This window comes from Heterodontus francisci, chromosome 34, assembly GCF_036365525.1.
Source record: "Heterodontus francisci isolate sHetFra1 chromosome 34, sHetFra1.hap1, whole genome shotgun sequence".
Taxonomy (NCBI): domain Eukaryota; kingdom Metazoa; phylum Chordata; class Chondrichthyes; order Heterodontiformes; family Heterodontidae; genus Heterodontus; species Heterodontus francisci.
The window spans coordinates 11,707,562-11,733,020 of record NC_090404.1 but is presented as its reverse complement, the minus strand read 5'-3'; the positions used below and the strand labels follow the sequence as shown (position 1 = coordinate 11,733,020).

Below are 25,459 nucleotides of genomic sequence, written 5' to 3'. Positions count from 1 at the left end.
TATAGACCCCCCAATAGCAACAGAGACACGGAGGAACAGATTGTGAGGCAGATTTTGGTAAGGTGCAGAAGTAACAGGGTTGTTGTCATGGGTGACTTCAACTTCCCTAATATTGATTAGAACCTCCTTAGTGCAAATAGTTTGGATGGAGCAGTTTGTGTCAGGTGTCTCCAGGAAGGTTTCCTGACTCAATATGTAGATAGGCCGACTAGAGGGGAGGCTATGTTGGATTTGGTGCTTGGCAACGAACCAGGCCAGGTGGCAGATCTCTCGGTGGGAGAGCATTTCGGTGATAGTGATCACAACTCCCTGACCTTTACTATAGTCATGGAGAGGGACAGGAGCAGACAGGATGGAAAAATATTTAATTGGGGGAGGGGGAGTTACAATGCTATTAGGCAGGAACTGGGGAGCATAAATTGGGAACAGATGTTCTCAGGGAAATGCACGACAGAAATGTGGAGGTTGTTGAGGGAGCACTTGCTGCGACTGCTGGATAGGTTTGTCCCGATGAGGCAGGGAAGGGATGGTAGGGTGAAGGAACCTTGGATGACAAGAGATGTGGAACAGCTAGTCGAGAGGAAGAAGGAAGCTTACTTCAGGTTGAGGAAGCAAGGATCAGACAGGGCTCTTGAGGGTTACAAGGTAGCCAGGCAGGAACTGAAGAATGAACTTAGGAGAGCTAGAAGGGGACATGAAAAAGTCTTGGCGGGTAGGATTAAGGAAAATCCCAAGGCGTTCTACACTTATGTGAGGAACAAGAGGATGGCCAGTGTGAGGGTAGGGCTGATCAAGGATAGTGGAAGGAACTTGTGCCTGGAGTCGGAGGAGGTAGGGGAGGTCCTAAATGAATACTTTGCTTCAGTATTCACTAGTGAGAGGGACCTGGTCGTTTGTGAGGACAGCGTGAAACAGGCTGATATGCTTGAACAGGTTGATGTTGAGAGGGAGGATGTGCTGGAAATTTTGAAAGACATGAGGACAGATAAGTCCCCGGGGCCAGACGGGATATACCCAAGGATATTACGGGAAGCGAGGCAAGAGATTGCTGTGCCTTTGGCGATGATCTTTGCGTCCTCACTGTCCACTGGAGTAGTACCAGATGATTGGAGGGTGGCAAATGTTATTCCCTTGTTCAAGAAAGGGAATAGGGATAACCCTGGGAATTATAGATGAGTCTTACGTCTGTAGTGGGAAAATTATTGGAGAGGATTATGAGAGACAGGATTTATGATTATTTGGAAAAGCATAGTTTGATTAGAGACAGTCAGCATGGCTTTGTGAGGGGCAGGTCATGCCTCACAAGCCTTATTGAATTCTTTGAAGATGTGACAAAACACATTGATGAAGGAAGAGCAGTGAATGTGGTGTATATGGATTTTAGCAAGGCGTTTGATAAGGTTCCCCATGGTAGGCTCATTCAGAAAGTAAGGAGGCATGGGATACAGGGAAAGTTGGCTGTCTGGATACAGAATTGGCTGGCCCATAGAAGACAGAGGGTGGTAGTAGATGGAAAGTATTCAGCCTGGAGCTCGGTGACCAGTGGTGTTCCGTAGGGGTCTGTTCTGGGAACTCTGCTCTTTGTGATTTTTATAAATGACTTGGATGAGGAAGTGGAAGGCTGGGTTAGCAAGTTTGCCGATGACATGAAGGTTGCTGGAGTTGTGGATAGTGTGGAGGGCTGTTGTAGGTTGCAACGGGACATTGACAGGATGCAGAGCTGGGCTGAGAAGTGGCAGATGGAGTTCAACCTGGAAAAGTGTGAAGTGATTCATTTTGGAAGGTCGAATTTGAATGCAGAATACAGGCTTAAAGACAGGATTCTTGGTAGTGTGGAGGAACAGAGGGATCTTGGGGTCCATGTCCATAGATCGCTCAAAGTTGCCACCCAAGTTGATGGGGTTGTTAAGAAAGCGTATGGTGTGTTGGCTTTCATTAATAGGGGGATTGAGTTTAAGAGCCGCGAGGTTATGCTGCAGCTCTATAAGCCCTGGTTTGACCACACTTGGAATATTGTGTTCAGTTCTGGTCGCCTCATTATAGGAAGGATGTGGAAGCTTTAGAGAGGGTGCAGAGGAGATTTACCAGGATGCTGCCTGGACTGGAGGGCATGTCTTACGAGGAAAGGTTGAGGGAGCTAAGGCTTATCTGATTGGAGTGAAGAAGGATGAGAGGTGACTTGATAGAGGGGTACAAGATGATGAGAGGCATAGATAGAGTGGATAGCCAGAGACTTTTTCCCAGGACGGAAAGGGCTATCACCAGGGGCATAATTTTAAGGTGATTGGAGGAAGGTTTCGGGGAGATGTCAGAGGTAGGTTCTTTACACAGAGAGTGGCGGGTGCGTGGAATGTACTGCCAGCGGTGGTAGTAGAAGCAGATACATTAGGGACATTTAAGCGACTCTTGGATCGGTACATGGATGATAGTAGAATGAAGGGTATGTAGGTAGTTTGATCCTAGAGTAGGTTAAAGGTTCGGCACAACATCGTGGGCCGAAGGGCCTGTACTGTACTGTACTGTTCTATGTTCTATCTATCTGCTGCCCCTTGGTGCCATCATCCAAAGACATGACATCAGGTTCCACATGTACACTGATGACACCCATCTCTAACTCACCACCACCTCTCTTGACCCCTCCAGTGCTTCTGTGTTGTCAGCCTGCTTGTCTATTCTAATGCTCTTCTGACTGACCTCCACCCTGCTTAAACTTGAGCTCATCCAAACTCTGCTGCACTTTACCCCAACCATCACAAAGTCCCACTCATCCATCACTACTGTGCTCACTGACCTACAATGGCTCCAGGTCCACCAATGCCTTCAGTTTAAAATTCTCATCTCGGGTTCAAATCCCTTCAAGGCCTCACCCCTCCCTATATCTGTAACCTCCTCCAGCCATACAACCCTCAGAGAACTCTGCATTCCTCCAACTCTGGCCTCTTACACATCCCTCACTCTCTCTGTCCCATTGGCTGTGCCTTCAGTCATTGGCCTTGAACTCTGGAATTCTCTTCTTATACCTCTCTGCCAGTCCACATCTCTCCTCCTTCAAGACCCTCCTAAAAACCTATGCCTTTGACCAAGCTTTTAGTCAGCCCTCCTGATCTACCCTTCTTTAGCTCAGTGTCAATTTTTGTCTGATTTGTCAGTTTAAGCTTCTGAGATGCACCTTGGGACACTTTCCTAGTTTAAAGGTGCAATGTCGATGACAGTTGTTTTTAAAATCACATTACAACAGACTGGAGAAGCTGGTATTAAAATATCTGGGGACACAGAGTTAGGTTGCAGATCAGCCATGATCTCATTCAATGGCAGAACAGGCTCGAGGGACTCAATGGCCGACTCCTGTTCCAATGTCCCGAATAAACTAGAACTCAAACACAGCTGATGAATGGAAAGTCATGGGGGAACTGGGGAGAAGGCAGTGCAACAGGAAACCAGCACTTGAGCAGATTTAGAGAGTGGGGGAAGTCTGGGGAGAAAATACACTGGAATTGGAGTAGGCCATTCTGCCCATCAAGCCCGCTGTACCATTCAGTTATCTCCTGGCTGTTCATTTAATCTCCCCTCCCATGAAAAAAAATCAAGATTTATTAGACATTTCTCCAGAATATTAAACTTCAAGCCAGTCATGGGAGTTATTATCAACAGAAACAACCCCAACTTTCAGAATGAACATGGTTCAGTCCTGGATGTGATTAACAGCAACAATAACAGCAGAATCCAACGCCTGTAGTCACTCGTGAACTCACTGGTGTCTCAGCAGATGGGATGACTTAGTGAATCATTTCACACACACGGAGCAGATGAACGGCCTCTCCCCCGTGTGAACCTGCTGGTGTTTCAGCAGGTGGGATAACTGAGTGAATCCTTCTCACACACGAAGCAGATGAACGGCCTCTCCCCCGTGTGAACCTGCTGGTGTTTCAGCAGGTGGGATAACTGAGTGAATCCTTCTCACACACGAAGCAGATGAACGGCCTCTCCCCCGTGTGAACCCGCTGGTGTTTCAGCAGGTGGGATAACTGAGTGAATCCTTCTCACACATGGAGCAGGTGAACGGCCTCTCCCCCGTGTGAACCCGCTGGTGTTTCAGCAGGTGGGATAACTGAGTGAATCCTTCTCACACATGGAGCAGGTGAATGGCCTCTCCCCAGTATGACTGCATCGATGAGTTTCCAGCTCAGGCGGGTAAATGAATCCCTTCCCACAGTCTCCACATTTCCATTGTTTCACCGTAGCGCGGGTGTCTTTGTGTCTCTCCAGGGTGAATGATCTGTTGAAGATTCATCCACACACAGACAGGTTTCTCCCCGCTGTGAATGCTTTGGTGTTTTTTCAGGCTGTGTAACTGGTTCAAGCTCTTTCCACAGTCAGTGCACTGGAACACTCTCACTCGGGTGGCTGTATCTCGGTGTTTTTTCAGTTACGCTGATGTTTGAATTTTTTCCCCACAGACAGAACAAACACTTCTCCTTCCACATTCAAAAGCTGCTGATATTCAGATCCTGATGAATCGAGTAACTCTGTCACATCTTGATGCGGTGTTTGGTTTGAGTTTCTTGACTGCAAAATATTCACTTCCAAATACCCTGTAAAAGGAGTTTACAAAAGTCATCACTGTCAGTACAGGATAGAAATTCAGAACAGACAATTCGAGTTTCGATGGAACATTTTTAACTCTCTTGTTCCCCCAAAGCTGTAAATCCCCGTCCAACACACTCTCCCTCCTCCCTGTTTTTTTTTATTCATTCATGGGATGTGGGCGTCGCTGACCAGGCCAGCATTTATTGCCCATCCCTAATTGCCCTTGAGAAGGTGGTGGTGAGCTGCCTTCTTGAACCGCTGCAGTCCATGCGGTGTAGGTACACCCGCAGTGCTGTTAGGAAGGGAGTTCCAGGATTTTGACCCAGCGACAGTGAAGGAACGGCGATATAGTTCCAAGTCAGGATGGTGTGTGACTTGGAGGGGAACTTGCAGGTGGTGGTGTTCCCATGTATTTGCTGCCCTTGTCCTTCTAGTTGGTAGAGGTCGCGGGTTTGGAAGGTGCTGTCGAAGCAGCCTTGGTGCATTGCTGCAGTGCATCTTGTAGATGGTACATACTGCTGCCACTGTGCGTCGGTGGTGGAGGGAGTGAATGTTTGTAGATGGGGTGCCAATCAAGCAGGCTTCTTTGTCCTGGATGGTGTCAAGCTTCTTGAGTGTTGTTGGAGCTGCACCCATGCAGGCAAGTGGAGAGTATTCCATCACACTCTTGACTTGTGCCTTGTAGATGGTGGACAGGCTTTGGGGAGTCAGGAGGTGAGTTACTCACCTCAGGATTCCTAGCCTCTGACCTGCTCTTGTATCCACGGTATTTATATGGCTATCCAGTTCAGTTTCTGGTCAATGGTAGCCCCTAGGATGTTGATAGTGGGGGATTCAGCGATGGTACTGCCGTTGAATGTCAAGGGGAGATGGTTAGATTCTCTCTTGTTGGAGATGGTCATTGCCTGGCACTTGTGTGGCACGAATGTTATTTGCCACTTATCTGTGCTGAAATCCAAACCCATCGCACCATTTCCTTCCTTCCCTGTCAGTTTTCTCCTCCCTCTACTCTGGCTGGGCTCAGTTCTCACACACAGGATATTTAAACAGCATCTGTCCACTGGGAGGATGCACTGATCGTGCATTAGCTGCATCGAAATTTTGAAGATTTTCCCACAGAATGTTCAAAAAAACTCTTGTAATGTGGAAAACACTCGCAGGCCAGGTACAGCACGGGTTAAATTCTGGGTAATTATCCCTCTGCAATATCATATCAAACACTACCAAGGCAGGTACAACACAGATATTCAATACAGAGTAAAGCTCCCTCTACACTGTCCCCATCAAACACTCCCAACACACAAGAAGAGTTCAGGGGAGGTTGGATACTGGACACTGCAGTGATGTCATAAAACAGCACCATTCAGCCCAGTTGGTTCTCTCCTTATCCCTTTAAAGGTGCAGAGCTGGGACATCCTGTCTCAAAACATTGCCCACCTGTTCATACTGAGAATCCCAGGGTGGAGAGCTGGGACATCCTGTCTCAAAACACATCCCATCCTGTTCATACTGAGAATCACAGGGTGGAGAGCTGGGACATCTAGTCTCAAAACACATCCCACCCTGTTCATACTGAAAATCCCAGGGTGGAGAGCTGGGACATCCTGCCTCAAAACACATCCCATCCTGTTCATGCTGAGAATCTCAGGGAAAGGGCCAAGGTCCAGACTGTGGAACATGACCAATGCAGCAGGGGTGGGGGCACTGGGGTAAAGAGGGGGAGAGATGGTGTAGTGTGGGAGATGAGGGAGGAGGCTGCAAATTCCCAGGAACAGATCAGACAAAGTTCTTTGATTGGTGGGTCCAGCAGTGAACCAAACCAATGGGAACAAATAAACAGCCAAGCCAAGGGAATATGCAGTGGAACAATGAGAAGAAACTACAATCGAACCAAAATTATTCTTTGAGTGAGAAACTACATTTTTTGTGAGAGAGTTCCATTTGTCAAGAAGTGTTTCCTAACGTTTCTAAGCTCCCTGTACAGTGTCCCATCAAAGATTCCCAGGCAGGTGCAGCTGGTTGAGGCAGGGCCGGGGGACGGGGGTGGTACAGAATAAATCTCTTTTGACACTGTACCTCTCCTACCTTGAAGGTATTAATTCCGGCTGGGTTCAGATCGACACTAACTGGTTCTCCTCCCTTGAAGATGCTGACTCTGGCTGGCTTCAGTTCTACAGTCACTGGTTCCCTTCTCTTTCCACCCATGAAAGTGTTGACTCTGTTGGCTTAAGTTCTACACTCACTGGTTTCTCTCTCTCTCCCCTGAAGGTGCAGACTCTGGCTGAGTTCAGTTCTACACTCATTGATTCCCCCTCCCTCACCTTCCCTGAAGATGCAGACTCTGGCTGAGTTCAGTTCTACACTCATTGGTTTTGCTCCCTCTCCTTTCCTGAAGACATCGACTCTGGTTGGGTTCAGTTCTACACTCACACCAGCCTTGCTTGATGCCCATCGGGAAATAAAAGGGCTTGGTCTCCTTGGATTACTGTAGGGTTAGTACAAATGGGTGGTTGTTGGTTGGCACAGACTCAGTGGGCCGAAGGGCCTGTTTCAGTGCTGTATCTCTAAAAAAAAACCATTGCAAAGGACGTTTGCTGTCATGCCATCATGCAGAAGCCACCAAATACTAACAAATTCTGCTGGACATCCAAGTCTCCGAAGAACTTTGCAAAGTGCTTCACGGTTGATGGAGTCAAAGACCTTTGACTGATCAATAAAGGCAATGTATAACTCTTTGTGTTGTTCCAGGCACATTTCTTAGATTTGTCGAATGGCAAAGATCATGTCGATGGTTCCCAGGATGGCAGGAAACCACAGTGAATCTCCGGAAGTATGTATTCGCCAACAGGTAGCAGGTGGTTCAGGAGGATTCATGTGAGCATTTTCCGAACAGTGGACGGAAGCAATATCATAGAATCATAGAAAGTTTAAGGCACAGAAAGAGGCCACTTGGCCCATCGTGTCTGCGCCAGCCGAAAAATTATCCACCCATTCTAATCCCACCTTCCAGCATTTGGTGCATTGTCCTGCAGCTTCCGGCACTAGAGGTACAAATCCAGACTCATTTTGAATGAGTTGAGGGTCTCTGCCTCAACTACCTTACAGGCAGTGAGTTGCAGACCATCACCACCCTCTATGAAACAATTTTTCCTCATCTCCCCTCTAATTTTTCTACCAATCACTTTAAATCTATGCCCCCTTAGTCACTGACCTCTCTGCTAAGGTGAAATAGACCCCTCACCTCCACTCTATCCAGGCCTCTCAAATTTTTGTACATTTCAATCAGATCTCCCCTCAGCCTCTCTGTTCCAAGGAGAACAACCCCAGCCTATCTAATCTTTCCTCATAGCTGCAATTTTCCAGTCCTGGCAAAATCCTTATAAATCTCCTCTGTACCCTCTCTAGTGCAATTACATCCTTTCTGTAATGAGGTGACCAGAACTGCACACAGTACTCAAGTTATGGCCTAATCAATGATTTATACAGTTCCAGCATAACCTCCCTGCTCTTATATTCTGTACCTCGGCTAATAAAGGAAAGGATTCCATATGCCTTCTTAACCATCTTATCGACCTGTCCTGCTACCTTCAAGAATCTATGGATATTCACTCCAGTCCCTCACTTCATCTACACTTCTCATTATTTTTCCAAAAACCTTGCTAAAATCCATGTAGACCACATCAACTGTGCTACCCTCATCTATGTTCCTTGTTACTTCTTCAAAAAATTCGATCAAGTTGGTCAAACAAGATCTTACTCGAACAAAGTCATGCTGACTATCCTTGATTAATCTGTGTCTTTCTAAGTGACAGTTTATCCTGTTTCTCAGCATAGATTCCAATAATTTTCCCACTACTGAGGTTAGACTGACTGGCCTGTAATTATTAGATCTATCCTTCCCTCCCTTTTAAAACTCAGGTGCAACATTAGCAGTCCTCCAATCCTCTGGCATACATCTGTATCCAGTGAGGATTGTAAAATGATGGCCAGACCTTCTGCTCTTTCCTCTCTTGTTTCTTTTAACAGCCTAGGATACATTTCATCTGGCCCTGGTGATTTATCAACTTTCAAGGATGCTAATCCCATTAATACTTCCTCTCTCCCTATGTTTAGCACATCCAATACTTCACACTCTTCCCCCTTAACTACAATATCTGCATCGTCCCCCTCTTTTGTGAAGACAGATGCAAAATATTCATTAAGAACAATAATATCTTCCACCGCTACACATAGATCATCTTTTTGGTCTTTTATGGGCTCTACTCTCTCTTTAATTATCCTCTTACTCTTAATGTATTGATAAAACATCTTTGGGTTGATTTTGCTTGCCAATATTCTTTCATGCCCTCTCTTTGCTTTCCTAATTTCCTTTTTGATTTCACCCCTCCACTTTCTATACTCCTCTCGGCCTTTTGTGGTATTGAGTCCTTGTGTCAGACTTAAGCTTTCCTTTTCTGCCTTATCTTACCCTGTAAGCTCCTTGACATCCATGGGGCTCTAGATTTGGCCATCCCATCCTTTTTTTTGCAGGTACATGTTTACTCTGAACCCCTTGACTCTCCCCTTTGAGCGCCTCCCACTTTTCTGAAACTGATTAACCTTCAAGTAGCTGATTCCAGTCCACTTTCGCTAAATCACTCCTCAGCTTAGTAAAATTGAGAACTGTAACTCCTGTTATATCTCTGTCCTTTTCCATAATTGTGTTAAAACTGACTGAATTATGATCACTACCATCAAAATGCTCTCCCACTCCTTCCACCTGCCCATCTTCATTTCCTAAAACTGAGTCTAAAACTGCGCCCTCTCTTGTTGGACTTGCTACATACTGGGCAAAAAAGTTCTCCTGAATGCACCTCAAGATTTCGGCTCCCTCAATTCTGTTCACACTAAAAATATCTCAGTTAATATTGGGGTAATTAAAATCCCCTACTATTACTGCCCTATTGTTTTTGCACTTCTCAGAAATTTGCCTGCAAATCTGCTCTTCTATCTCCCTCTGACTGGGGGTCTATAGTACACTCCCAGCAGTGTGATTGCCCCTTTTTGTTCCTCAGCTCAATCCATATGGCCTCATTTGATGAACCTTCCAATATATCATCCCTAGGATATGTCTCTATAGTTCCCACAAATAGATTTATCACCCTTCTTGAAAAGTGAGACAATGGTGCCATTGGGGAAGTCGGGAGGTAGTACCTCTCCAGCCCAGATTTTTGTAAAAAGGTCTGAGAGTTTGAGCGAGAGTTCATGACCACCAGCTTTATAGATCTCTGCAGGAATGTTGTCTGGACCACGCACCTTATTATTCTTCATCTGTTGGATAGCCTTTAGTATCTCAGCAAGTGTTGGCAGCATAACCAAATTTGATCTCAAGCTGTTGATGGCCTCAAGTTTATGGAGGGTAGAATGTGGACAGCTGCCCAGGATTGCATTGGAAAAGTCAAATCTAGAGGTAACCAAGGCAAGAATGATGATTTCAGCAGCGGATAAGCGGAGGCGGGGTGGAGTCGGGTGATGTCCTGGAGGTGGAAGTATTAGTGGTGGCGCTCATGTTGGGGTTAAACATTAAACGTTAAACATTAAACATTACAGTATGGTTCAACCTCAGACTGTTGGCAGGGAGAGGGATGGAGTTGGTAGCTATGGAATTAAGTCTGTAGTAGGGAACAAAGAGTTTTCTCTTCCCAGTATATAACTGGAGGAAATTCCTACTCATCCAGTACTGGATGTCAGGCAAGCAGTCTGATAATTTGGCAAAAGTGGAGGAGTTGAAAGAGGTGGTGGTGAGGTAGAGCTGGATGTCATCAGCATACATGTGAAAACTAACAGTGTTTTCAGACAATGTCATTTAGTGGCAGCACGTAGAGGAGAAATAGGAAGCGGGGGGCAAGGATAGATCCTTAGGGGAACACCAGAGGTAATTGTGCAGGAGTGGGAAGAAAACCCATTGAAAGTGATCCTCTGGCTATGGTCAGATAACTAAGAATGAAACCAGTTGAGTGCAGCCCCACTCAGCTGGAGAACAGTGGAGAAATGTTGGTAAAGGATGCAGTGTCAACATTGTCAAAGGCTGCAAACAGGTTGAGAAGGGCAAGGATGGATGGTTTACCTTTGTTACAGTCACATGGGATGTCACTTGAGACTTTGATAAGAGCGGTTTCGATACTGTGGTGGGAGGGTGGCACCTGATTGGAGGGATTCAAAGATGGGCATGGATTTGGGAGGCTACAGCACGTTCAAGGACTTGAGAGAAAAGGGAGGTTGGTGATGGGGCTTTAGTTTGCAAGGACAGTGGGGACAAGGGTTTTTTTTCATGAGGGGATGATGGCAGATTTAAAAGAGAGGGACAGAATCTGAAAAGAAAGAACCATTAACAATATCAGTTAACATGGTGAAGTTGGCTGGTCAGTGGTTTAGTGGGAATAGGGTCGAGGGAGCAGGAGGTGGGTCCCACGGACAGGATAAGCTCAGGGAGTGCAGGAGTAGAGATAGGAGAGAAAATAGAGAAAGATGTGGGTTCAGGGCTTGGACAAGAAGGAGCTTTCAAGGCAATTTGGCCCAGCAGTCCAGTGGAAGGGAGGGAGGCAGCAGAGGCAGCTGATTGGATGGTCTCAACCTTAGTGACAAAGAATTCCATGAGCTCCTCACACTTGTTGTTAGAGGTAAGGATGGAGGAGACAGGGGAGAGGGAGATCCCTTCAAACGGAACTAACTTGTGTTAGAGATATTAAAGAGATTCGACACACTGTGTGTTTAACACAAAGCTGATTTATTTGACTTTTATCCAGAATATTAACCCCTGTAACTGGGCTGGAGTTTATCAGCAGAAACAAACCCCAGTGAACATGGTTTAGTCCTCAATGTTATTAACAGCAGAATCCAATCACTGTAGTTACTTGTGAACTCCCTGGTGTCTCAGCAGGTTGGATGAACGAGCAAATCCCTTCTCACAGACGGAGCAGGTGAATAGTCTCTCCCCAGTGTGAACTCGCTGGTGTGTCAGCAGGTTGGATGATTGAGTGAATCCCTTCCCACACACGAAGCAGGTGAACGGCCTCTCCCCAGTGTGCGTGCGCTGGTGTGTCAGTAGGGTGGATGACTGACTGAATCCCTTCTCACACACAGAGCAGGTGAATGGCCTCTCTCCAGTGTGAACTCGTTGGTGTGTCAGAAGGCTGTATGAAGTAGTGAATCCCTTACCACACTCGGAGCAGGTGAAAGATCTCTCCCCAGTGTGAACTCGCTGGTGTGTTAGCAGGTGGGGTGACTGAGTGAATCCCATACCACACTCGGAGCAGGTGAAAGACCTCTCCCCAGTGTTAACTTGTTGGTGTGTTAGCAGGTGGGATGACTGAGTGAATCCCTTCCCACACACGGAGCAGATGAACGGCCTCTCCCCAGTGTGAACTCGTTGGTGTGTCAGCAGATTGGATGACTGAGTGAATCCCTTCCCACACATGGAGCAGATGAACGGCCTCTCTCCAGTGTGAACTCGTTGGTGTCTCAGCAGGTGGAATGACTGAGTGAATCCCTTCCCACACACGAAAAAGTGACCATGAATGGCCTCTCCCCAGTGTGACTGAGCCGATGACGTTCCAGCTCACACGAGTAATTGAATCCTTTCCCAGAGGCACCATATTTCCATGGCTCCTTGCTGGTGTGACTGCACTTGTGTTTTGATAGGCCACATGAATGAATGAAGCCTTGTCCACACACAGAACAGGCGTACACTTTCTCTCGACTGTCAATGGTGCATTTTCGTTCCATGCTCAAAATCCGATGATTTTCAGGTTATGGTAAATTGGGCGACTCCATCAGGTCCTGATGTGATGTTTGGGTGTCCTTTCCACTGTGAAATTGATTGAAAACAGGAAAAAAGGCATGTGAGAAATCCCACAAAATCACAAAAGACAGGATGTGAAATTGAGTTGAATGAATCTGGTAATTTATGGGGCCGGCACTAAGAAAAAGTGACCATGAAATTGTTGTAAAAACTAAACTGGTTCATTAATGTCCTTCAGGAGAAAGAAATTGTCATCTAGTCTGGGCCTACACAAGACTCTGGCCTCTATGAGAGGGGAGAGAGAGAAGAGATGAGAGAGGTAAGGGGAAAAGGGCTTTGACAGAACCTCCCAAATTCCCAACCTCAACAAGCTAAAAGGACCAGGGTAACAGGTGTATGGAAACACCATCTTCTCCAGGTTCCCCGCCAAGTCATACACCATCCTGACTTGTCTGACATCTAGTTCTCGAGCAATTTCCCCCATTTAAATATTGGAAAGAATGAAGCCATTGTCTTCAGTTTCGGCTGTGAACTCCACTCCTGAGACACCGAATCCCCACCTCTCCCTGTCAACTCTGAGGTTCACAATCTCGGTGTCATATTTGACTTCAAGATGAACTACTGACCACATATCCATCTGTCACTAAGACTGCACTGGCTCCCAATTGGCCATGTCTTCAGCTGCCAAGGTCTAAGCTCTGAAAATCCTTCCCTAAACCTCTCTGCCTCTGTACCTCACTTTCCTCCTCTAAGACACTCCTTAAAACCTACCTCTAATCAAGCTTTTGGCCATCTCCCCTAATATTTTTTTGTGGCTCGATGTCAAATGTTACTTTATAACAATCCTATGAAACACCTTGGAAGATTTTATTAAAGGCGCTATATAAATACAAGTTCTTGTTGTTTTTGTGGACATATATCACCGTTAAAATCCTGTAAATCCTTATCGAACACCATTGTAGGATTACCTTCACCACACAGACTGCAACGGTTCAAGAAGAAGGCCCAACATCACCTTCTCAAAAGGCAACTGGGGATTGGCAATATATGCTGAGCTTGCTAGTAACGCCCATATCCCAAGAATGAATTTGTAAAATGTGGATAAGTAAAATGGATTAAACGGTTCTACAGAAATACTTGGCTTTTTAGCAACCTAATCTCCCCTAGAATCTACATTCCTTGGCATTCTCAGATTGGAAATTGTTGGGCATGACTGGGTTCAATAGTACTCAGAGGTAAACCCAGCAGCTTCTCCTCCCTTTCCACTCCAGCTCAAACTGATGCAATGAAAAAGACATAAACAGGACGCCAGCGAATGGCATCCACATCCAAAGCCCACCCTGCTACAAACCAGCCATTAATTGGTCTGTCTGTGTTTCTAGACTTGGTTTTATGAGCAACGCCTGCAATCAAATGAAAGCAAAATACTGTGGATGCTAGAAATTTAAAATAAAGAGAGAAAATCCTGGAAATACTCAGTAGGTCAGGCAGCATCTGTGGAGAGAGAGTTAACGTTTCACGGTGACCAGAATGAATTACAGGGAATAAAAATAATACAGAATTTGATGGTCAATATAAGCTCAGAAGTGAAAGAGGAATGGACTATAGTGCAGGAAAAACAATTCGGCGCAGTGGTTAGCACTGCAGCCTCACAGCTCCAGGGACCCGGGTTCGATTCTGGGTACTGCCTGTGTGGAGTTTGCAAGTTCTCCCTGTGTCTGCCTGGGTTTTCGCTGGGTGCTCCGGTTTCCTCCCACAGCCAAAAGACTTGCAGGTGATAGGTAAATTGGCCATTATAAATTGCCCCTAGTGTAGGCAGGAAATATGGGATTACTGTACGGTTAGTATAAATGGGTGGTTGTTGGTCGGCACAGACTCGGTGGGCCGAAGTGCCTGTTTCAGTGCTGTATTTCTAAATAAAATAAAATAAAAAAATAAAATAAAAGAAAGATACTGTGGGAAAATAAAGCTGGTAATTCAGCAATACGTGGTCAGGGGAATGAGCAGCAGTGGAATCCTCATTTAATAATGGCCTTGGGAAGTAACAGCAAAATACCAAACATCTGTAAAATTCAGCCATTATTAGAGGGACAGGAAGTTAGACAATGGCAGGGAGACGATCGGGGAGGACAGAGGTGAAACAAAGAAATGGATGGACATGGATTCAGATCCACAGCACTTCAGCCCCAGAGCCATGGAACCTCTCACAGATAACACAGCAAAGCACTAAAAGTTCAAAATTGTAGATATATGTTCAAAAATAATCACCTCTCAAACTACTTCGCTGTTTTCAATGTAAAATCTCCTGCTGGAGTTGCAACTGGAAACAACCCTGGACTCAAAGATTTCAAAAACTGAAATGTAGCCTCACAACACAGAGCATGCGCAGAACGACCGCTGACGCCATCAGTGGGTCCGAGCATTCGCCAGTATGAAACCGCGCATGCGCGCGTCAACGTCACCACGTGATGATGTCCGAGCGTTTCCTCACACCAATCTCTTCGCTGGTTCCCATTTACCACCCACCCCCATGCCTTCCAAAAATCGCGCCACTGAGGAAATGCGTTGCGTGGGGTGACGTCATCCCACATCCCTGATAAGTTACCAGTTTTGCTTCTCTCCAGTCTGAGCTCCGTCTCAGGTTCCCATCCCCCTAACAATTTAGTTTAAACCCTCCCCAACAGCACTAGCAAGTCTCCCTGCGAGGATATTCATCCCAGTCCTGCTAAAATGCATTCCATCCATCTTGTACAGGTACCACCTGCCCCAGAACCGGTCCCAGTGCCTCAGAAATCTGATGACCCCCCCACATCAGTTCTCCAGCCACGTGTTCAATCGCTCGATTCTCCTATTCCTATGCTCACTTGCACGTGGGACTGGGAATAATCCTGAGATTACTGCTTTTGATGTCCTGCTTTTTAATTTTCTTCCTAACTCCATAAAATCTGCTTTCAGGACCTCATCCCCCTTCTTACCCATGTCATTGGTACCAATCTGGACTATGACCTCTGGCTGTTCACCCTCCCCCAGAAGAATGTCCTGCAGCCACTCTGTGACGCTCTTGACCCTGGCATTAGGGAGGCAACATACCATCCTGGAGTTACTTTTACTGCTGCAGAAACGCCTATCTGTTTCCCTGACTAACAAGTCCCTGATCACTACTGTTCTTCCACTCTTCCTCCTCCCCTCCTGTGCAGCTGAGCCACCTGTGGTGCTACAAACTTGGCTCTGACCGCACTCCTCTGAGGAACCATCGCCCTCACCAGTATCCAAAATGGAAAACCGATTAGCAAGTGAGATCATATCAGTCGACTCCTGCACTACCTGCCTGGTTCTGTTAGACTGCCTGGCGGTCAGCCATTCCCTATCTGCCTGCATGCTCCTAATCTGTGGTGTGACCACCTCCCTAAATGTGCTATCCACATAGTCCTCCACCTCATGGATGCACAACCTTGACTCCAGCCACCGTTCAAGTTCCGAAACCCGGAGCTCAAGCTTCTGCAGCCAGTGACACTTCATGCAGTTGCCTTTGTCTCGTACACATGGTGCATCCATGACTTCCCACATGCCACAGGCTGTACATTCCACCCGGCAGAGCTGCCTTGCCAAACCTTAACTTTACAGACTATTTGTTGTAAATAGAATAATTTACTAGTTACTCACCAACCAGCTCTTTCCACTGCACCAAAGCAGGAACCAAATACTGGAGGGTTAAAAAAGTAGGAAAAATAAGTAGAAAAATGGACCACCTCCGCCCCCCCCCCCCCGCTTCGCCCACGACCCCCCACCCCCCCCCCCCCACACCACTTATCAAACTCGAATCTCCACACTCAGCTTGCAATCTGCCCACCATTTGCAGGCTGCACCCAGACCTCTGTATTTATACCTTTTGAAGCTGAAACTGCAGCAAGCAGATTTGACTAGTCAGCTACTTAACTAATCAGCTACTCTGCGATAGAGCCTCTTAATCCCTGCCTAAGACTGTAATAAACTTACTTTACTTTCTTAACCCTACTCTACCTTCTTAACCCTTCTTTATCTAGAGGGTAAATCCCAGTTAAATGCCAACTGCAGACCAGACTTTTATGAAGATAATAACACGCAAAATCCCCACTCACAGACTAGAATCTCCACACTCAGCTTGCAATCTGCACACTGTTTAGCGGATTTAGCAAAAGTGGACTGGAAACAGCTACTTGAAGGCAAATCAGTTTCAGAGCAGTGGGTGGATTTCAAATGGGAGGTTCAAGAGGTTCAGAGTAAATATGTTTCCACAAAGAAAAAGGGTGCGACAGCCAGATCTAGAGCCCCATGGATGACAAGGAGCTTACAGGGTATAAGGCAGAAAAGGAAAGCTTATGTCTGACACCAAGACTCAATACTACAGAAAGTGAGAGTATAGAAAGTGGAGGAGTGAAATCAAAAAGGCAAGTAGGAAAACAAAGAGAGGGCATGAAAGAATATTTTATAATATACATCAGGTTCTAAATATATAAATATTGATGATTGATACTGTGATACTTGTAAATGTATTGTGGGTGTATGAGTGTGCTGGTTTTGATTAAATGTTATTTCTCAATGTGTTTGTGTATAAATGAAAAGTAAGAGAGAAATAAATATGCAGAAAGTACTTTCCGAATGAAGACAAATTCAGCCGAAAAGTGAATGAAAAACACAGAGGCATGCAATTAGATCTGGAAGCAGCAGAGTTATGAAATAGATTTACGTCCAGCACAAAAAGTCAAAGTTATATCCAAATTAACACCAATACCTTCAATCATATCTACAATAGCTGCAAAACTGGTAAATGTCATTCCTTGGTGATCTGGCAGTTAGGATTCATTACTCTCAGCAGCCCAGCCCTGGTTCAATTCTCAACCAAGGCAGTCATTATTACAAAACAGTGTAATGATCCTGATTAAGGGCAAGGTCATGTAAACCTGCACAAATCATTAGTTAGGCTGCAGTTAGAATATTGGGTCAGGTTTTGGGCATCTTACACCAGGAAAAATGCTAAGGCCATGGAGAGGATGCAGAAGAGATGATACCAGGGAAGAGAGGCTTTAGTTATCAGGAGAGATTAGAGAAACTGGGGCTCTTTTCATTAGAACAAAGGGTCATTGGAGATCTGGGGGAGGAAGGGGGGTGGGGGGGGGGGGGAACTTTCTGACTCGCGGGGCCTTTCTCACTACTTGTTGAGGTGATGCTAACCTGACCCAGTGTCATAGAATAAAAACAAAAAACATTAAGAGAAGTGTCCTAATGCACCACTAATATGAAACAAAGAATAATAGCAAAACAATGACATACACAGATAGTTAAATCAAAATGTGTATGTGTAGCTCGATCATCACCTTGGTCATGGAGGCATCAAGCGTACACATCAACACCGCATCCTCCTTCTCCAGGGCCATCTGATCCCAGACAAGAACATGGAAGAGAGGCTGGAGCCAAAGCCCCATGGACCCCGTCCATCCTGAACCTATAATCAGAGAAGTCTTTTTCGTCAGTGCCTCTGCTGCAGTACTCAATGTCCACTTCATCCACCACTGGCGCACAGTGTCTGTAGTCTGTACAGTCTCCATAAATCCAATCCTCCGATTTCTGTTTTGTAGTGATCTTTCCATCCATCTGCTGCCTGACCCTACACTCCACACAGCCTGAGCTCGGTCACCTTGCAGATTGTACATATTGTTACAGATATCAAGCTGGTTACAAAACGAAACAGACAGTAGGGGTTAACAGTAGCTTCTCAGACTGGCAAAGATAGGAATGGTGTTCCACAGGGAGCAATGCTGAGACCACTGTTATTCACAATTAACATAAACAATTTGGACTCGGGCATCAGAAATACAATTTTGAAATTTGGGAGCAGAATTACTGTAAATCACAGAGAAGCATTCCTACCAAACAAAACTTTGTAGCACAGCCCATTAAATCTTTAATTCAACAACAGAGTAAACAAGGAGACCAGGAAGTGATTAACTGCTTTATTTATTAATTTATTCATTACCAAATGGGGAGGTATAGCTAATACTGAGGAAGACTGTGACTAAATCCTGACGTCCAACATGCACACATCAATAAAACAGGGAATTCCTGGAAACACGTTGCACATCCTTCTTCATCTGGAGATCACACATCTGTGGTATAAGAGTACCAGCAGTTAACAGGCTCCTGTGAACTCCTCCATCTGCTATATTATGTGGATGATACTAAACTTGGAAGCATTGTGAACTGTGAGGAGGTTGCGTAGAATTTCAAAAGGACAGGTTGGTGGAATGACTGGACAAGTGGCAGATGAAATTTAATGCACAGAAGTGTGAAATGATTCATTTTGGTAGAAAGGATGTGCAGAGACACTATGAAATATAGGGTACAATTCTAAAGAGGTGCAGGGGCAGGGAGACCTGGGTGTAAATGTGCATAAATGATTGAAGGTGGCAGGACAAGTTGAAAGCCCGGTTAATAAACCATACAGCATTCCAAGCTTCATCAACAGGGGAAAGAGTACAAAAGCAAGGAAGTTATGTTCAAATTATATAATACACTGGTTCGTCCTCAACTGGAGTATTGCATCCAGTTCTGGGCACCATACTTTCGGAAGGGTGTGAAGGTGTTAGAGAGGGTGCAGAAAAGATTGATGCGGTTGGTTCCAGGGATGAGGAACTTCAGTTGTGTGGATAGTTTGGAGAAGTTGGGACTGTTTTCCTTGGAGAGGAGAAGGTTGAGAGGAGATTTGATAGAGGTGTTCAAAATCATGAGGAGTTTGGATAGAGTAGATAGAGAGAAACTGTTGCTATTGGTGGAAGGATCAAGAACAAGAGGGCACAGATTTAAGGTAATTGGTAAAAGAAGCAATGGCAACATGAGGAAAAACTTCTTCACACAGTGAGTGGATGGAATCCGGAATGCACTGCCTGAGTGTGTTGGAGGCAGGATCAATTGAAGCATTCAAGAGGGAATGGGATTACTATCTGAAAATGAAGAATGTTTAGGGTGACAGGGAGAAGGCAGGGGAGTGGTACTAGGTAAATTGCTCCTTCAGAGAGCCCAGCACAGACGCAATGGGCCAAATGGCCTCCTTCTGTGTTGCAACCATTCTATGATTCTATAACATTAATGCAGTTTTTAAAACTATTTTTTTCTAAAAACGGGTTTATTTTAAATAAGTTAACACTTGGCCTAAATTGCTAGTCTCGGGACTATACTACAAACACATTAAAGCTTGGTAGAATAATTGCCACAGTCATTTTCAGACTGGAAATTTAAACCTGCTGTCTCACTTCCATTCAGAAACAGATCGCAGTTTTACACCAATCTCTGATTTGACAGCACGCTTGCAGCATTCACTGTTGTTCTCCCTAATTCCAAACACAATTGTAAAGGAGCTTTCTGTTCCATGTCTTTTTTTTAATTCATTCATGGGATGTGGGCGCCGCTGGCCAGGCCAGCATTAATTGTCCTTGAGAAGGTGGTGGTGAGCTGCCTTCTTGAAACGCTGCAGTCCATGTGGGGGTAGATACACCCACAGTGCTGTTAGGAAGGGAGTTCCAGGACTTTGACCCAGCGAGTGAAGGAATGGCGATATAGTTCCAAGTCAGGATGGTGTGTGACTTGGAGAGCAACTTGCAGGTGGTGGTGTTCTCATGCATTTGCTGCCCTTGTCCTTCTAGTTGGTAGAGATCGCGGGTTTGGAAGGTGCTGTCTAAGGAGCTTTGGTGCATTGCTGCAGTGCATCTTTTATTTGGTACACACTGCTGCCACTGTGCATTGGTGGTGCAGGGAGTGAATGTTTGTGGATGGGGTGCCAACCAAGTGGGCTGCTTTGTCCTGGATGGTGTCAAGCTTCTTGAGTGTTGTTGGAGCTGCACCCATCCAGGCAAGTGGAAAGTATTCCATCACACTCCAGACTTGTGCTTTGCAGATGGTGGAAAAGCTTTGGGGAGTCAGGATTCCTAGCCTTTGACCTGCTCTTGTCGCCACGGTATGGCTACTCCAGTTCAGTTTCTGGTCAATGGCAGCCCCTAGGATGTGGATAGTGGGGGATTCGGCGATGGTAATGCCATTGACTGTCAAGGGAGATGGTCAGTGACTGGCACTTGTGTGGCGTGAATGTTACTTGCCACTTATCAGCCCAAGCCTGGATATTGTCCAAGTCTTGCTGCATTTCTACACGGATTGCTTCAGTATCTGAGGAGTTGCGAATGGTGCTGAACATTGTGCAATCATCAGCAAACATCCCCACTTCTGACTTTATGATTGAAGCAAGATCATTGATGAAGCAGCTGAAGATGGTTGGGCCTAGGACACTACCCTGAGGAACTCCTGCAGTGATGTCCTGCAGCTCAAATGATTGACCTCCAACAACCACAAACATCTTCCTCTGCGCTAGGTATGAGTCCAGCCAGCGGAGAGTTTTCCCCCTGATCCCCATTGACTTCAGTTTTGCTGGGGCTCCTTGATGCCATACTCGGTCAAATGCTGCCTTGATGTCAAGGGCAGTCACTCTCACCTCACTTCTTGAGTTCAGCTCTTTTGTCCATATTTGAACTAAGGCTGTAATGAGGTCAGGAGCTGAGTGGCCCTGGCGGAACCCAAACTGAGCATCACTGAGCTGGTTATTGCGAAGCAAGTGCTGCTTGATGGCACTGTTGATGACATCTTCCATCACTTTACTGATGATTGAGATAGACTGCTGGGGCGGTAATTGGTTGGGTTGGACTTGTCCTGCTTTTTGTTTACAGGACGTAGACGGGCAATTTTCCACATTGCCGGGTAGATGCCACTGTTGTAGCTGTACTGGAACAGATTGACCAGGGACGCAGTAGGTTCTGGAGCACAGGTCTTCAGTACTATTACTAGAATATTATCAGGGCCCATAGCCTTTGCAGTATCCAGTGCCTTCAGTCGTTTCTTGTTATCACGTGGAGTGAATCGAATTGGCTGAAGTCTGGCATCTGTGATGCTGGGGACTTCAGGAGGAGGCCGAGATGGATCATCAACTCGGCACTTCTGGCTGAAGATTGTTGCAAATGCTTCAGCCTTATATTGTGCACTGATGAGCTGGGCTCCCCCATCATTGAGGATGGGGATATTTGTGGAGCCACCTCCTCCAGTTAGTTGTTTAATTGTCCACCACCATTCACAGCTGGATGTGGCAGGACTGCAGAGTTTAAATCTGATTCATTGGTAATGGGATCGCTCAGCTCTGTCTATCGCATGCTGCTTCTGCAGTTTGGCATGCAAGTAGTCCTGGGTTGTTGCTTTGCCAGGTTGACACCTCATTTTGAGGTATGCCTGGTGCTGCTCCTGGCATGCCCTCCTGCATTCTTCATTGAACCAGGGTTGGTCTCCTGGCTTGATGGTCATGGTAGAGTGGGGGATATGCTGGGCCATGAGGTTACAGATTGTGGTTGAGTACAATTCTGCTGCTGCTGATGGCCTACAGCACCTCATGGATGCCCAATTTTGCATTGCCAAATCTGTTCAAAATCTATCCCATTTAGCATGGTGGTAGTGCCACACAACACGATAGAGGGTATCCTCAATGTGAAGGCGGGACTTCGTCTCCACAAGGACTGTGCGGTGGTCACTCCTAACAATACTGTCACGCACAGATGCATCTGTGGTGGGCAGATTGGTGAGGTCGAGGTCAAGTATGTTTTTCCCTCTTGTTGGTTCCCTCACCACCTGCCACATACCCAATCTAGCAGTTACGTCCTTTAGGACTCGACCAGCTCAGTCAGTAGTGGTGCTACCGAGCCACTCTTGATGGTGGACATTGAAGTCCCCCACCCAGCGTACATTCTGCACCGTTGCCACCCCCAGTGCTTCCTCCAAGTGGTGTTCAAGGTGGAGGTGTAGAGGCCTGCTACCCGACCCGAACCCAACAGGACCGACAACTTGTGTCGGGTTTGGGTCGGGTCAGGCCCATCTTCAGGGTACGGCTTTCGGGCTCGGGTTGGGTTGGACCAAGTCCAGGTCGAGTCGGGCCGGACACACATGGTAAGTGCTCTGCCGGTCAGTATTGAAATTAAAAAACTTACCTGAGCTGGGAGTCTGGGATGAAACTGAGTCTGCGCTGTGGGCGAGTGTCGATGTTGAGGACTCCCAGGGCAACTCCCTCCAGACTGTATACCACTGTGCCGCCACCTCTGCTGGGTCTGTCCTACCTGTGGGACAGGACATACCAAGGGATGGTGATGGCAGTGTCTGGGACATTGTCTGTAAGGTATGATTCCGTGAGTATGACTATGTCAGGCTGTTGCTTGACTAGTCTGTGGGACAGCTCTCCCAACTTGGGCACAAGCCCCAGATGTTAGTAGGGAGGACTTTGCAGGGTCGACAGGGCTGGGTTTGCCGTTGTTGTTTCCGGTGCCTAGGTCGATGCCGGGTGGTCCGTCCGGTTTCATTCTTTTTTATTGACTTTGTAGCGGTTAGATACAACTGAGTGGCTTGCTAGGCCATTTCAGAGGGCATGTAAGAGTCAACCTCATTGCTGTGAGTCTGGAGTCACGTGTAGGCCAAACCAGGTAAGGACAGCAGATTTCCTTCCCTAAAGGACATTAGTGAACCAGATGGGTTTTTACAACAATCGACATTGGTTTCATGGCCAGACTAGCTTTTAATTCCAGATTTATTAATTGAATTCAAATTCCACCTTCTGCTGTGGTGGGACTCGAACTCATAGCCCCAGAGAAATACCCTGGGTCTCTGGGTTACTAGTCCAGTGACAATACTACTACACCACCTAGGAGCTCTGAACCATGGGAGAGTGTGGCTGGGACATATTTCTTACACGACTCAGGATTAACCCACACGGGGACTTTGTTGTCAGTGAAGAGAGATGAGAAAGACCAAAGTGCCGTTGGTCCCACTCAGTGTGATCCTGAAGGACTGTGTGCAGGCTGAAGTTCTGTTCCTGCCGTACGATCCTCCCCCCAGATTGTCCTTTCTGAGATCCAGCCAGGTGATGTTAAACACTCAGGTGGGAAAGTTAAAAATCTACATTTGACATTTATCCAGAATATTAAACTCCAGGATGGTTATTGGAGTGATTAACATCAGAAACAAATCCCAACTATCAGAATGAACATGGTTCAGTCCTGGATGTGATTAACAGCAGCAGTAACAGCAGAATCCAACCCCTGCAGTCACTTGTGAACTCGCCGGTGTGTCAGCAGGGAGGGTGACTGAGTGAATCCTTTCCCACAAACGGAGCAGGTGAACGGTCTCTCCCCAGTGTGAACCCGCTGGTGTGTCAGCAGATCCCTTTTACTTTTAAAGCTCTTCTCACAGTCAGAACATTTAAAAGGTCTCTTATCAGTGTGAACAAGTTGATGTGTCAGAAGGTGGGATGACCGAGTGAATCTCTTCCCACAAATGGAGCAAGTGAACGGCCTCTCCCCCGTGTGAACTCGCTGATGTGTCAGAAGGTCGGATGAATTAGTGAATCCCTTCCCACACACAGAGCAGGTGAATGGCCTCTCTCCAGTGTGAATGCGCTGGTGTGTCAGTAGTTTGGATGGGCGATTAAATCCCTTCCCACACATGGAGCAGGTGAACGGACTCTCCCCAGTGTGAATACGCTGGTGTTTCAGAAGTCTGGATAGCCGATTAAATCCCTCCCCACACACAGAACAATTGAATGGACTCTCCCTAGTGTGAACACGCTGGTGTGACAGCAGGTAGGATGACTGAGTGAATCCCTTCCCACATACAGAGCAGGTGAATGGCCTCTCCCCAGTGTGAATTTGCTGGTGTCTCAGAAGGTTTGATGGATGACTGAATACCTTCCCACACAGGGAGCAGATGAATGAACTCTGCTCAGTGTGAATTTGCTGGTGTCTCAGAAGGTTGGATGAATGAGTGAATCCCTTCCCACACACGGAGCAGGTGAACGGCCTCTCCCCAGTGTGACTGCGCCGATGAGTTTCCAGCTTTGATGGGGAACTGAATCCCTTCCCACAGTCTCCACATTTCCACGGTTTCTCCGTGGTGCAGGTGTCCTCCTGTATCTCCAGGTTGGATGATCAGTTCAAACCTCGTCCACACACAGAACACCTGAACGATTTCTCCCAACTGTGAATGATGCAATGTTTCTTCAGGCCATGTAACTGGTTAAAACATTTCTCCATCTATGTTAAAACGCCAATGATATTCAGCTCCTGAAGTAGAGTGAATGTCAGATTTTCATGTGATGTTTGATGTGAGTTCCCCGTCTGAAAATCCTCCCGTTCTAATACCCTGTCAAAGGATTTTTCAGAAGTCAGTACAGAATAGAAATTCAGAACAAACAATTCTAGTTTCTTTCTTCTGATAATTCAGTGATGGGATGGGCAATAAATGCTGGCCTAGCCAGCGACGCCCACATCCCATGAATGAATTTTAAAAAATGGAAAGAGGGAAATGAATGACCTTTAAACATCTGGTCCACTTGACACCGAAGTGTCTGAAATTCAAAACAGGAATTCCAGGAAAACAAAATACTGACAAATGTTAAAGTGTTTTGTTGATAAAAGAAACATTGATTTCACTTTGAAATGATAAATAGTTTGCCAGGGGTTCACACTGACTCACCTGACTGGCAGCCTCAGGTTGCAGCTCTCAAAGGCCGCGATTGCTTCCAGAAGCCGCTGCTCCCTTGGCCCTCCGGCCTCTGAGCTTCTTCCTGTTGCTTCCCAGGACAATCAATCAGCTCTCGGTAACATGACCCTGTCAGAGGGAGTTCAGGGGCTCAGAGGAAGAAAACAAATGAGGCCATGAATCTGAGTTGGGAAATACAATGAAAGAAACAGGATTTAATTGATGTGCAGCGAGTTCCCCGGGCGGGAGGATCACCGTTAACCCGATAGTGCAGCGCCTCCCCCATCAGACCCGCCGCTTCCCGGTTTCTCCCGTTGCCACCGAGTCCGATTCGCAACAAAGGACAGGACCGAAGCCGCCCAGAATGCCCCGCACCTGGCCCTGGGGAGCATGCGCACTCTTAACACCTGGGGAAATCAGCGGGTTCGATCGAGCGGTTTCTAGTGCGCAGGCGATTGTGGGAACTACGCCCGCCATTAGTCCATTGTTGTCGGTAAGTATTTT

At 46.4% G+C, this 25,459-nt stretch overlaps 1 protein-coding gene and 1 pseudogene across 5 annotated transcripts in view; both read right to left on the bottom strand.

The window, feature by feature from the left end:
• Positions 1 to 11,373: 11,373 nt before the first annotated feature.
• LOC137349056 (zinc finger protein 239-like) overlaps positions 11,374 to 25,459 on the bottom strand; it is a 23,172-nt gene continuing 9,086 nt past the window's right edge. For 3 of the 5 annotated variants that reach the window (XM_068014359.1, XM_068014357.1, XM_068014362.1), the window contains 4 exons: positions 24,950 to 25,137; positions 17,722 to 17,849; positions 16,031 to 16,070; positions 11,374 to 12,433 (listed from right to left, as the gene is read on the bottom strand). In XM_068014359.1, coding sequence (XP_067870460.1) covers positions 11,477 to 12,043 — 567 coding nt within the window. In that variant the 5' untranslated portion in view covers positions 12,044 to 12,433; positions 16,031 to 16,070; positions 17,722 to 17,849; positions 24,950 to 25,137 and the 3' untranslated portion in view covers positions 11,374 to 11,476. Of the gene's footprint in view, positions 12,434 to 16,030; positions 16,071 to 17,721; positions 17,850 to 24,949; positions 25,320 to 25,459 lie in introns of those variants that run through there. The other 2 variants (XM_068014361.1, XM_068014360.1) reach the window with 2 other exon arrangements.
• LOC137348636 (zinc finger protein 850-like) overlaps positions 17,859 to 25,459 on the bottom strand; it is a 163,077-nt pseudogene continuing 155,476 nt past the window's right edge.